This window comes from Branchiostoma belcheri, unplaced genomic scaffold, assembly GCF_001625305.1.
Source record: "Branchiostoma belcheri isolate BF01 breed outbred unplaced genomic scaffold, Haploidv18h27 scaffold42, whole genome shotgun sequence".
Taxonomy (NCBI): Eukaryota; Metazoa; Chordata; class Leptocardii; order Amphioxiformes; family Branchiostomatidae; genus Branchiostoma; species Branchiostoma belcheri.
This window is the reverse complement of record NW_017804043.1, coordinates 2191284-2205302: the sequence shown is the minus strand read 5'-3', so window position 1 is coordinate 2205302 and position 14019 is coordinate 2191284. Positions and strand designations below refer to the sequence as shown.

At 44.4% G+C, this 14019-nt stretch overlaps 1 protein-coding gene across 7 annotated transcripts in view; it reads right to left on the bottom strand.

Annotated features, from left to right (window-relative positions):
* Positions 1-13824, bottom strand: part of LOC109478062 — a 25506-nt gene extending 11682 nt beyond the window's left edge. For 3 of the 7 annotated variants that reach the window (XM_019779516.1, XM_019779519.1, XM_019779518.1), the window contains exons 1-23: positions 13738-13824; positions 13335-13436; positions 12859-13069; positions 11833-11905; positions 10908-11174; positions 10359-10489; positions 9665-9796; positions 9326-9422; positions 8548-8719; positions 7976-8137; positions 7401-7496; positions 6809-6904; positions 6425-6556; positions 5926-6087; positions 5609-5679; positions 4758-4975; positions 4184-4305; positions 3438-3542; positions 2944-3073; positions 2501-2626; positions 1783-1952; positions 825-891; positions 256-306 (exon numbers count right to left, since the gene is read on the bottom strand). In XM_019779516.1, coding sequence (XP_019635075.1) covers positions 256-306; positions 825-891; positions 1783-1952; positions 2501-2626; positions 2944-3073; positions 3438-3542; positions 4184-4305; positions 4758-4975; positions 5609-5679; positions 5926-6087; positions 6425-6556; positions 6809-6904; positions 7401-7496; positions 7976-8137; positions 8548-8719; positions 9326-9422; positions 9665-9796; positions 10359-10489; positions 10908-11174; positions 11833-11905; positions 12859-13069; positions 13335-13358 — 2815 coding nt within the window. In that variant the 5' untranslated portion in view covers positions 13359-13436; positions 13738-13824. Of the gene's footprint in view, positions 1-255; positions 307-824; positions 892-1782; positions 1953-2500; positions 2627-2943; positions 3074-3437; positions 3543-4183; positions 4306-4757; positions 4976-5608; positions 5680-5925; positions 6088-6424; positions 6557-6808; positions 6905-7400; positions 7497-7975; positions 8138-8547; positions 8720-9325; positions 9423-9664; positions 9797-10358; positions 10490-10907; positions 11175-11832; positions 11908-12590; positions 12641-12690; positions 12742-12858; positions 13070-13334; positions 13437-13737 lie in introns of those variants that run through there. The other 4 variants (XM_019779517.1, XM_019779522.1, XM_019779520.1 and 1 more) reach the window with 4 other exon arrangements.
* Between the last annotated feature and the right edge of the window lie 195 nt (positions 13825-14019).

The window sequence follows — 14019 nt, the reverse complement described above, 5'->3', positions numbered from 1 at the left end:
AGTCAAGGTACCATACATGTCAACAGTTGCGTGGCTATGACATCGTCAAACCACCAATATGGCTGACCTCAAGAGTATACGTACTCCTTTTATTTGCTGACTCCTATTTTCCTACGGTACATTAAGGAAACAGACTGGTAGATATACTTTTATGTTACAGCGATCTTGAGTGAAAAAGGTCTTGTACATGTCGTTGCCGTTTCATAGAGATATCAAATACCAATGCTTATTTAGAGAAAGTAGATAATAACTTACCTGCTGCAACTGGAGCGGTTGCGTTCACAAGACCACCATCAACAACAGTCGCTGGAAATGGTACAAAACGTTCATACATTTAGAAACTACTTAGGGCAAAAATTTCTTTTAGAGAGTCTCTGTTGGCTCATGCGAATCTTTAGATCACGGTTCATAACTCTTAGGCCATGTTGATTTGATTATATGGATGGCATCCTCCGGGAACCCCAAAACTGATTAAAAAAAGTTTTGCAAAAAAAAATGTTTTCATTATGAAATCTAAGTGGTCATGAGGGTTGAACAAATGGGACAGAATATGGTTTGGCGAATTATCTAGTCTTCAAGTTCATTTCTTTACAATTTCGTCTTTTTCGTTTGATTTTTGGCATTCTGCGACATTGGTATAGTTTTTTTTGTAACTTACGGTATATTTTTGCTCATTTTGCAACTGTTTTGTACGATTTACAGTATATATGGTTGAAAACTTTTTTTTTTGGAAACGGCCGAAAATTCATGCGCGCGTGGATGTCATCCATATAATCAAATCAACATGGCCTTATTCAGATTGCCAAATGGAGCAAATGTCTTACCTCCTCCAGCGATAAATTCAGGGTTGTGGTGTGTTGTGACCGGAGGGGTGTAGATTGCACTGTCTCCCTGCGAATAGGCAGACAAGAAGGGATAAGGATCCTGTAAGGATCTATGCAAGCTCTTATTTCAAATGGCAGCTACATATACGCAGTGCCGTGGTAAAAAAAAACAACAAGTAATCATCCCATGAGTAACATTCCATCGGAATCTTGCTGATTATTCCAGCTATGGGACTTAGCAGTAATGAAGATGATCAGACTTGTCTGACATTGAAGCCCGATTTAACACATTTAATCTTGCTCTCGTGAGTAATTTTTGCAAGAAAGTTAATCATTTCATTCATCAACAATTCCTTTAGATTATCTCCAAGTTTTCTCCATGACCAATGATTGCTGTGATGTTCACTCATCCAGCCTCTACCAGGCACCGCGGATCGCTGGAAAAATAGTAGAAATTGGCCGAAATAAAGGGATAGTATACCAGAGAAGATCCAGGGCCATAGAAGCTCCAATTTGCGACCCACGGATTTGGAGCTTCTATGGTCCTGGATCTTCTCTGGTATATTAATTGATAATCCCTTTATTTCGGCCAATTTCTACTATTTTTCCAGCGATCCGCGGTGCCTGGTACTGAGGCTACACTCATCGGCTGCCAACGGTCTCTGTAATTTGAAAACTGAGCCCTAGATATCATCATCGCTAATTGGTCTCAGCGTATCCACTCTGCTTACCGTCATAATATTATTAATTGATGTAATAATTTATGCTTAATGTGTAATTTATTATGTTGATAAGATGAAGTTTTCATGTAGTATAATGTCCTTGATGGCAGTTAAATGTGTATGTAAATAATAGTTGTGTTTTGTGTAAAGGACTCCAGGAAGAATAGTGATGTATATATTATCACTAATGGGAGATTCCTAAATAAACAAACAAACAAACAAACAAACAAACAAACCGTGTCCCATGCAGCCTGAGCCTTCATCTCATCCTGCCAGAGGAGGAACTCCTGCTTGTCCTTGTAGTAGGCCCAGCATCTCCAGCAGCACAGGCAGCACAGACCCAGCAGGAGGATGGCCAGGATGATGCCCAGCACCAGCCACCACCACGGGAACGGCGTCACGCAGTCTGTAACACAGGTACAGGTTTGTGATTAATGAATGAGTGAGTAAGAGATGGAGGAATGATTGAGTGAGTGAATGAATGAATGACAGTCCCAATAACAGAATGGCTACAGTTAGCCATGACCATGGGAACGGCGTCAGGCAGTCGGCAATATGGGTTCATGTCTTGAATGAGTTAGAGACGATTGATTGATTGATTGATTGATTGATTGATTGATTGATTGATTGATTGATTGATTCAAGTGAATAGATGAATGGCAGTCTCAACAACAAAATGGTCAGCACCAGTCACTACCATACGAACGACCTGGAATAAAAACAGGCACGTTCTTTCATCTTCAACGCCAGTTCATATTCTCCTCGTGTTGTAGCGTGCTGCACATTATAGTGCTAGCCCTGCGACCTCTGGAAGACGTTGCTTCTTTTTTTAAAGAGCGGTAACTTCTTTCCACAATGCACACGTTAAGGAACAGGTGTGAGAATCTTTAAAAAAGAAAACAAAAGCCCTTACCTTTATTCTACTAGTATCTTGTAGACAACAATGGCCTTTACCTTTGTTCTTGCGGACCTCAATGACGAAGTCGTCAGACGTCGTCCCCTTGTAGGAGTCTGTGCCGTACGTGTAGTGGACCTTGCAGCCGTCATCGTCAGTGTACGCACAACGTGTCACTCCAACATCTGCAGCAAGAAAGGGTCGTTAACTTTTAAGACATTTTTAGACAAAGACTACCCGGTACAATAGCGTTAGTACTTGCTAGAGTGTTCGCTTTGTATTTGGGAAAGTCACTGGTGGAAGCAAAGACCCCAAAACCAAGCTAGTTCGGAGATACCTTTGAGAAACTTTTGTTTTTTTTCCAGTAGTTGGTTATTGTTTCATTCATGCTTCGATTCCTATTTGTCCTCATATCTTCCTATATCACCAAACATGGCCCATCCCCAAACACCAACTTGAAGGCAAGCTTAAGTCAATGACAGTAACACTGAATGGTACGAACCGTCTCGCAGCCTGTCGGACATGTAGACCTTGTCCACACATCTGCCCACACAGACCTCCTCTGTCCAGTTCTTCCCCCAGGCGTGGCACTGGACACACGGCTTCAGCTGGTCACACTTCCCTGGACACGCCTGGAAACAGAAGTAAAGCCGCTCAAATTACAAAAAAAAAGGAAACGAAAACTCTAACCTGGCCCGAGTTGTTTAGAGGGTAAAATTATGAATAAAAATGATGAAGAATAGGTTTTCATAAAGCCACGCTTCTTTGAAAGTGGCTAAAAAACAATTCCAAGTGAAAAATATCTTAAATAGAAGCCGAACCAGACATGTGTTCCATTTGAATTCACTTGCAGCACCCCGATGGGACTGACTTTTGTCGCATTACATCACAATACTCTTACTAGTACTTGGAGTGGCTTATGAATGGTGCGAATGATATGATATTTGATAAACCGAAGATTAAAGAAATGTATGATACGATTGCCGTCGGCAGTACCTGACACTCCTCGCAGAACCTGCCGCTGTACCCCTCCTCACACACGCACACCCGCTGGTCCTCTCCGTCGTTACAGGCGCACTCACCGTGGCCGTTACACAGGTCCTGAACACACGGGCAGCAACGAAACATTTACATGCCGACATACATAACCTTCTGACAAGTAAGCAAGTGTTTACCTTCACATTCGGATGATCTATTTCAATAAACCACTGCTCTGTTAAATATTCTTACTCAAACCCATTCGTTGGATATGACCAGCCGCTCCAACCCTGTTCTTAAACTTGCTACATAATGTATTCCAACCCCACAGGACTACATCACCAGTTACCATGGTGACAGCCGTCTAGTCCAGGTCATTGACCTTTTTTGTTTGGGAAGAAGAAGTCGACGAAATAGAGCAAAAACAATACTTTTCTTGCGTCTGCAAAGTTTAAAAACATAACAAGTGCCATAGTAGTGATCATCATAAAATGTTAGATGCGGTGCTTCACTATTACCCCATACATACAAACATACACATCATCATCATCAGGTCGGGAGTTTGGGGTCCCAGACCCTCTTCAATCAGCCCGCTTTGTCCGTCATGGCGCCCGCCAGGTACTCCTTTACAGGTACTCCAAACATACGCACACGTATCCATTACCTGCGACACTTGTACAACCTTACTCTTATCGATACGTGTGATGGAATTTTTAACGTGACTATCTCTACTAGTACTAGTACTTCCTAGATGTTAAACTTACGGCATCGGCCGGTGCGTTGCTCGGTTTGCAGACTGAACGGTCGCTCGGGCACTGGCAGGCGCTCCCCTCCCGGCCTTCTTTACATTTGCAAGTGCCACAGTCACATGTTCCAAACGCCGGACCTATACAGAGGTGAAAAAAGGTTACAAACATGCCTGACATATCGAAGTCCTGTATACACTGGGTCTTCAGGGACTTCATCTTGTGCCTAATGAAGTAAACCTTGCCTGTCTGTCTGTATGTGCATGCCAGTGTTTAAATAAGAGTTTAGGTAACAACACTTGATTACGAAACACATGTTTTGGAATACTACATGCATTCCACTTCGTGTTATTCCAAATCATATTATCATGAAAGTTCATCTGTGTTGGTAGTAATCATAGTAACTCTCGCGAGATCAAGTTGTGAAGTGATTGGTCATTAATTATCCTGATGAAGGCAACAGTGGTCGCTGAAAATTTGATCCCTGTAAATTGTGTGTTGGAATAAAGTTCAACGTTTTTACCATTCCAAAATTAATCATGTTTGGGAATGGAAGACGTTTTTGAAGACGTTTTGGGAGACAACAACGTACCCCCACAGATCGCTCCGTTGAAGCGTTCGCAGGCCTGGTTGTCACACTCGCAGTATCTTCCCGAGAAGCGCTCGGGTCTGTCGCAGTTGCACTCCCCGCACAGACACGTGCCCCTCCGCTCGCACGGATCCGGATTGCGGCTCCCCGGCATGATGCAACCCTCGTTGTTGGCAGCAACTGTGTTGTTGGAGGCATCGCAGGTACACGTCTTTCCAAGCCTGGAAATGCAGACAAAGAATGATACTAGTAACCATCATCATCATGATGCCTCCGGATTATACTAATCCGGTGAGGTACACTTGATAAAGTTACTCCAGTATGTCCTATCTCTCATAGCGGACACTAATGCAGGCCCTGCGAGACCAGTGTCTCTCTCTAACATGGACAAAAGTGTAGTATAAGGACGTCCCACTCTACGTCTCCCAGTAGGAAGCCACTGTACTAGTCTACCAGCTGGTTTGTTACTACGAACAACATGCCCGGCCAGGGCAAGTCTATGTCGTCGGACTACAGATGAAATGGGCGGGAGAGAGCCATAGAGTTGTTTGTTTGTTAGGTGTTGTCTCCATGAAACATTATACTCTGCCCAGAGCAAGAAACTAGATGGTACATATACAAGAATGTTAAGAACAGTGTATAATACTAGTAAACAATGCATCTTTATCACCTCTATGTTAGTGAGTTCGCGGCCATAACTCATTGTAGGTTTGACGTATTTATTTGATTTTTGGTATATGGTTAGTTATTGAAGTCCAGATGTATTTTTTTCATAATGACCACTTCATAATGTTTGTACCGTTCATTGTTGTTGGGTTTGACTTGGAGGCAATGGCCAATGAATTGATACTCACCATCCAGAGTCACAGACACACTGTCCACACTCAAATGTCCCGTGGAGGTTACATTCCCGACTTGTTTGAATCTGAAAAGCATTGAAATGTCTCCATGATGAAGCTATTTTGTCATTGTTTTCCATCAGTTAGAAGTATCTTCGTTGTTAGTTGTAATTGGCCTTGAAGCTACGAATACGCAATAACTTTATCATCATCGCCATCATTATCATCACTTTTGTTCTGTCATCATTATCTTTTGTTGACTGGGAAAATCCACCACATCAATCCTTGTGATTTAAAAAGATGACTTATTTCAGAAGTCTTTTGCTACTCACCGCGTTCTTCTCGCAGTCACAAGACCCGAGGTACTTCAGCTTGGCCACCAGCTCTTCGTGGAAACCCACCGGTTTGATCTTGAACTCGTGTATGTAATCGGGTTGCAACATGGCGGAGTCTTCCGGGATGTCGTTCATCGTCAGGTCAACCTTAAAGGTCACCTGAGGACAACAGAGGGTGTTGGAATAAATTTCAGCATCGTGCTATGATTCCTACCAATACAGATGAACTTCTATGATTATCAGATAATACAGACCCCCCAACTCTGTCTTGCAAGTTGCTACATAATGTAACCCAACACCACAGGGAAGTCTGCTACAGCACCAGTTACCATGGTGACAGATGTCTGGTCCAGGTCGTTGACCTTATGTGTTTGGTGAAGAAGAAATAGAGCAAAAACAATATGTATTCCTTTTGCAAAGGTGAACATAGACAAAGACAGGTAACATTATTTTGTTCTTTCATCCCAGCGATAAGAAGGTATGGAAACCCACATACCTCGTCTCCTACTTGCACGTTGGTACATTTGCTCCCCTCCCTCTGCCCTCTACCACAGTTGGGAGTGACCGTGTAGGACATATACTCGCTGGGGAAGTTCACGAAGTTCAACTCGATCTGGGACAGCAGTTGCTGTAGAAGACAGAAGTTACACAGAATTGGTCCACGGATAGAATTACAGCCTATGATTTGAAATGTTGTATGTTTGTATATGTCTATGAATTCAATGGTTCTGAAGCCTACAGTGTTATATTTGTAATACAACGCAGTGTTGTTCATGATTCAAAGAACGTACGTATACGTATGCGACCTTTTTCTTGTAGCATGTTCATGAATTCCTTTTTTGTCCACTGTGTATTTGTGGAAACAAGTGTATTGTCTCACGTTGTAGGACCGCTCTATAAGTGCGATGATGTTACTGGAGTCAGCCTCTAGCACTCCGGCTGTCGCCAGGCCTGCGAACTGGTTATTTGCCAAGCTCTGCAACGAGAAGGTGAAAAATGTTATCCTGATAATCTAACTACACACATCTTAGACTAGAGTCACAGACAGTCAGCTACGTAGGATGCACTAGACGTTTGGCGAAGGTTGACTGCACAGCCGGGAAATTGTCAGGCGTCTGCATTTTGCGTTCAGTTTCCATCATGTATTTTGTTCAGGAAGTAGTATAATGCACATAGCACCATAATGCAGATGTCACAATTAACCATGGGTAAGCAGAAGACTCAATTACTGCAGCAGCAGTTTCTTGCTATACCAGCATGTACACCACAAAAAATAGGCAAAATAGGCAATTTAAAACAGGAACTATTAGATTTCTAACCAAAGAATAAATTTTGCGTAACAAACATGTGATAAAAAATTTTCTGCAGTTTCTGTCGGTAACAATCAATTGCTTTGCATTACGCCATGGATAAGACGTTAATTCAGGTATTGCTGCATTTCAAGTATTCTCTACTGCAAAATTATTTTTTACCTCGTAGATACTCTGGAACTTTTTGTCCACGGCGAAGATGAGCAGAGTGTTGGTGGCTTCCAGAAGGGATCTGATCTGACTGATGGACGGATAATCCTGGAAAGATACAGAAACCGTAAGTTCTGCTGCAGTGATAATCCTGGAAAGATACAGAAACCGTACGTTCTGCTGCAGTATTGAAGAAAGGCGGGCCCAAGACATATCAATCAAGACCGAACCACAGGCCAAATTCAGAAAAAAACTCAAACCTTCTTGAATAGCTTTAAACAATGTCTAGAGTAGGAAGTTCAAGGGTTAGGTGTAAAAAGTCGATCGGTGCAATATAGCCAGCTGCCGCAGCGCCGCGTGCCTGCGAAGCTGGTGTGTTACGTCGAAAGGCGGTTATACCGGCTATACAGATACAGAGTCATACTGGTAGACCATATACGAAAACACCGTTACAACATACACTGTTCCAGACGCTACCAAAATTCTTGGCAAAGATACCTTAGACAATTAGACAGACCAAGGATTCTTCAAACGCCTTCTGAACATACAATAATCTACGCAAATGTATCTAGCTTCAGCTGGCAGACCTGGTTTTTCTCCTCCGTGTATTTTCCTCGTACGTCCAAGTGACACTTCTCGTCGTTCTTCTTGACGATGCCGCCGAGCTTGCCGTCTCCAGCCGAATGGAACGGCGCGTCGCTGGCGTACAGGATAATGTGGGTGGAGGCCTCCCGCCAGCCAATCTTTTGCTGATGGGGGAAGAAACAACAAGACGTCATCATCAAGGGACAAATTTTCTATCCAGAAAGGTGATTTCCCCAGAACTACGCTCAGGCACGGTTCTGGATAGGAGACTACTCAGAACCATGCGTGATATCATCCCTCATCCATTTAGGCGTAGATCGGTTCTGGAGGCGATGACATCCTTGATTCTTCAAGCTTCTCTTTCTTTCACGATGTTATATGTACATGTACATATGTTCTGTTTTGTGGGTCTTCCTACGTCTTCAGTATTCTATCATGAAAGTTCATCTGTGTGACACGTCTCACTGTGTCAGTCTACTGAGGAAGACCAGTAGACTGAGGGACTGGTCGGAAGCTCTAGGTGACTGAGAGAACTCTTTTGTGCTATAATACCTAAATAAGCTTTGCGGCTTACCCTGCACACGAGTGCCTGCAGCATGCCGTCGAACCCTCCCTCCGCGGCGTCCAGGTTGCCGGAGCTCCTGATCTTCCCGACCTCGGTTTTAAACAATTCGGCATCGTGCGTGAGGGACAGGGCGTTGATGTAACTGAAGGGCGGGGCGGCGCCCGGGAGGGGCTCCAACAGCCTGCAACACAGGAGGGGAGGAAGACATGTTTTTTTTTGTATTCTAACATTTTTTACAAGACATGGCGACGGCAAACTCAAGTTTTTTAAAATATTAATATGCCGCCACCAACGCAGACAAACGCATGAACGAACAGCAGACATACTTACTGTGACCTGAGGAAATTGAAAAAATTCGTGTAAAGTGGTTTTCCCAAGGACACAAGATCGGTGGCATGGCAGGATTCGAACTCTGGACCTTTTGGGTCCGAGCCGAACGCTCTGTCGTTACGCCACACGACTCACACTTACGGCACACGACCCCGTGACACAGGAGGACATGTTACAGTACGTACGGCCATTGCGGTTGACTCTTAGGATCCCAGCTCCATTCAGCCCTTACCGGGTCACATTGTCGTCACATTCGTTGTGTGTGGTCGTACTATTTTAGAATTCTCCAGTAGGCTGTTACAGAACCAACCTTCGACAGGGGTCTGGTTTTTCTTTTTCCAATGTGGTGGTCCTGGGGTACCCAGCATAGCATATTAATGATAGTCGATGTTATACCTACAATAGTCTAGGTGTGGTGTATTTGAGAGATATGAAGCATGTTCATGTATCAACGTACTTTGCTGGCGACGTGTCCACATAGGGAGACACGGTCTTGTCCACAAAAGCGCCGAACCCAACGTTGAAGTTCTTGGTAAGTATCCTCAACTGGTCGGCTAAAAACACACACAAAAAACATGTAAAACGGACGTTAAATTAGAATAACCGGTACCTTACCTACTCATGATCTAACACAGAAATTGACACATTAATTTTATCAAAGTATGTAGACTTGGTAAATTGTACTTTGTTAACTTTCATCGTTACTTACTACATGTAGGAAAGATCAAATCAGTGTGGCCTAACTTTAAAAGTAGTACTGTTAACAGTAATGATCAGGATGCGTGTGAGAACTCACTCAGAGTCTCAGCAAGCCCCTTCAGATTTTCCAAATCGTCCTTCATAGAATCGGACAGGTCCATAAGGTAGTAGAGGTCGGCAGGGTAGTCCTTCGGGCGGTACACGTTCATGGTGAAACTGTAGGTCGATCCTGGAAGGGGGGGGTGATGTGAAATCAAGGATGTTATGCTACGCCAAAAAACTCAGGTTACTCAAGCAACTGATCCAAAATCATATCCAGTAGAGCGACTGTTTTTTTTGGTGCATCTTATTACCTGGATGTCTAACCTTCACCAACTTATCAAGGATGTTATGTTTTGTCTGTATCGTTAAGTTTGTGAGTCACTGGGTTTGTGAACTATGTATTTCTTTTAATGTCGTCATTGATTGATTGATTCATTCATTCATTCATTCATTCATTCATTCATTCAGACTGTGAATAAATCTTTATGATATTCCATGTTTTTGTAAGTGCCAAAAAACACGCTCTTTGACACTGCCAGTTTCTTTTTTACCTTTCGGAAATGAGTTACAGTTTGCGGCACGATGACAGTTTTTTTGTAATAATTTCCGACGGGAATCCCTGCAAAGACTTTCACCCAAATATGCTTGTAAAGTGCATAAAAAATTTACATTGAAGTACAATTTGTGACATACTCATATACAAGAACATGATATTTCCTACAAAACGAAATTAAGGAGCGAACAGTCACCTTTTCTCATGTCCAGCTTAAGTTCCTTGGGAGAAATGCGGTTGATGTTAGCCAAGGTGTCGTCGTCGGCCTGACGCTTCTTTCTCCCAGTGTCGCTGCCACGCCCGCCCCTATTGATGAAGTCGTCCAGACTGAAACATAGAGAGAAGAGTCAACATTAGAACCATCTTGATGTGTGGAATATTTGCGTCAAGTCAAAAACATCTAGGCGACACATTAATTCTCACTAGCATCATCTCACATATACATGTAACAGTTTCCCTCATTCAACGTAGAGACCCGATTTTTGGACATTTTGCATACTGTCCTAATTATAGGAACATTGCAAGAACTTATAGGTTCATATCATCCCCGAATAAGGTTAAGCTTAACGCTTCGTCAAAAGCTATAAATATGTGTAAAATCTAGTGAGACTGAAATCTTTCAGGTGGCTCTCTGCGCTTTATTGGAGTTTTTTTTTGGGGGGGGGGGGCATCGGCACCTGTCGTACCAAATACTGTTCTTTGTCCATAGTCTGACATATAAACATGTACATAGCTAGCCACTGACTTGGAAAAAAAGGTGTCGGAGTCCAAACCGCCTTCTCCTCCAAACGAGCCAGAGAAGGAAGATGAGCTGGAGCTGGACGATCCTCCTCCAGTCCCGCCTCCTCCGAAAGAAAATCCTCCGGAGCTACCTCCACCTCCGGTCCCTCCTCCGAAGGAAAATCCTCCGGAGCTACCGCCGCCTCCTGTTCCGCCTCCTCCGAAGCTACCTCCACCTCCTGTACCGCCTCCTCCGAAGCTACCTCCACCTCCTGTCCCGCCTCCTCCGAAACTAGAAACAAGGAAAGATTAATATATAGCGACAATCTTACTTCCCGGTACGGAAATTGTTTTGGATGGCTGAGCGATGGATTTGTGTCTCCGTTCAAGAAGAGCGGGTTGATAGCACGTGGGTGTGGGGAAGATTCAGGAGCAGATGCCAGGAGGTGAGACGGTCAAAAGCAGGAATCGCAGTGAACTTGAGAGTCGGTTGGGAGCGCATGGGTTGGAAAGATTGACAGCCAGAATGACAGAAAGTCAAAAGCCCATACACAGGAAACTGGGTGAACTTGACAGTAGGTTGGGGGAACATGGGTGGGAAAGACTGACAGGCAGAATGACAGGAGGTCAAAATGTCAGATACAAGAAACTTGGGAACGTGAGAGTAGGTTGTATACGGATGCTGTAACTTTTGGACAGCATGTATTTACGGTAAAACTGATCAGTCCTGTAGGTGGATTCCTACTGCAGTATTAATATTTATATCAGCACATGGTGACTATTTCAGGACGCTGGAATGGATCGCAAAGTTATTATCATCAGAGACGATCCTTAGCCCGGCCCCAATGTTGGTTCTGTGCACGCAGACTTGGAATCGGTTGTCACTTTAACAAACAAACAAATTTAAAAACAAACAAACAAACAAACAAACAACAAACAAACACAATTACCTGACGCTTCCCCCGGATGATGAACCGGAAATCGAGGTAGATGATGAAGATGACGAAGACGATATTGACGATCCTACATTAAGGGACAACAGTTTAGCGGAAATGACACTCAAAACGCGAAGAGTATGCCGGTGAACAGACCGTGTGGCTCCCCGATCTCTACGGCGCTGAGAGTGTGCCCGCCCGCCCAGCCTCCCATCCAGTGCACGCTAGCTAGGGACTCTAGGACGGCAGCAATATTACAAAAGCCGGCTGGAAAGATCGACTTCTAAAGCAAAGGCCTGTGCCAACCGAACTGGGGCCGAAACGCTCCAAAGCTGGGGCGAATAAAAATGGTCACCTCTCTACAAAGTCTTTTGACACATCCTTACTTCTAGCAGAACATCTCTGGCTCTCCGGTGTAATAGCCACCTTAACGCTTATGCTGTCGTGTTTATTCTTGTGTGTGTGTATAGGCCCGCACACGCGCGCGTGTGTATGAGTGTGTGCGTGTGTCTCTGTGTATTTGTGTCTGTCTATTTACATGTTTTCTGTGCATGTGTGTGTCTATGTGTATGTATGTGTATGTGTATGCGCATATATCGCATATGTGTGTGTGTGTGTGTGTGTGTGTGTGTGTTTGTTCTTGGTAGGGGCTGTCCATGCACAACCTAATACAACCAAGCCTTTACTTGAGCCATGTATAATACAAATAAAAATCGCTGCAATTTTATAACGAATCAACACCGAACGTTAGCACAAAAAGTTAGCCCTGTTACCACTGGAAATAACCCTCGTGCTTGTGGAAATCGAAGCCACCTCCTCCAACACCAACACCTCCGACACCTCCACCACTGTTACCCCTTCCACCTCTGTTACCTCCTCCACTGATTCCACCTCCTCCGATACTTCCACCCCCCTCCTCCGATACTTCCTCCTCCTCCTCCGATACCTCCCACCTCCTCCTCCGATACTTCCACCTCCAATAGTTCCACCTCCACGTACCTCCTCCGATACTTCCACCTCCAAAAGTTCCACCTATAGTACCTCCTCCTCCTCCGAAGGAAGTTCCTCCTCCTCCGAAGGAATTTCCACCTCCTCCGCCTCCTCCTCCTCCGCCTGTCCTCGCTGCAGGCCCGCCCTCCCCGCAGGTGATCGGGTCGGCAGCGCACTCGTCGTGGCCCCACCGCTGGCCGATGCCCTTTTCGCTTACGCCAGACGAATCGCTCAGCCTGACGTCTTTGGTGATGACGCCTTCCTGCATGGCGAGAGCGGCAGATTTGTAGGTTAACGTACACAAGATGGCGCCGATATGACGTCATAATCCAACATGGCGGCGCCCATGGACGCCGGTGAAAACAATACAGGCTAATGTATGGGTCATCATCCGTTTTCGGCGGTACACTTGCAGATATTACAGAAATCTCTGTGCAATAGCTAAAAGTGGACACCTAATATATTATAGGCATGCACCTGAGGCGTTGCAAAAAACAAGAAGATACCAACAACGAACGAAGACATACCTCAGTTACTTCCATGTCTGCCATAGGGTTAAAGAGCGCTGCTAGCGGGCATCCCAGGTTCTCCAGATTGTTGGCTGAATCGCATTTGGGTCGAGTGTATGACTAGAGTGGCGAAGAGGAGAAATGTTTACAGCTGGCAGACAAGGGAGTAGATTCCATAGCTTGCAAAGGACCAGAAAGGTAAGAAGTAGAACATTGAGGCAATCAGAGACCATGGACAGACCCCCCCTTGACGTAGGTCAGATAAACACAAACATAAACACACACACACACACACACACACACACACACACACACACACACACACACACACACGACACACACACACACACACACATACACACACACACACACACATGTACACACGCACACAAAATAGTTGACAAGGAAGTACATGTAGTACCTCGGAGGAACACCATCCACACTCGGCAGCAACTCTGAGACACTCCTTACACGTCCTTGCGTTTGCAGACAAACATGGGTTAGCTGGGAAATGAATAAAAAAAAAACAACGGTTAGTCAATTAGCTAAACTTTTCTCAGTTTCACCGTAGCAGGTTGTAATGGTGTTTCACTTCAAATGATGCTCTTGCAGTACCAACTACAACAGATAGATGGGGCTTTTCACGCGTTACTTAGGGCCAACTGTTCAAGCTAGTGTAGCCTAAGCTAGTTCCTGTTGTTGC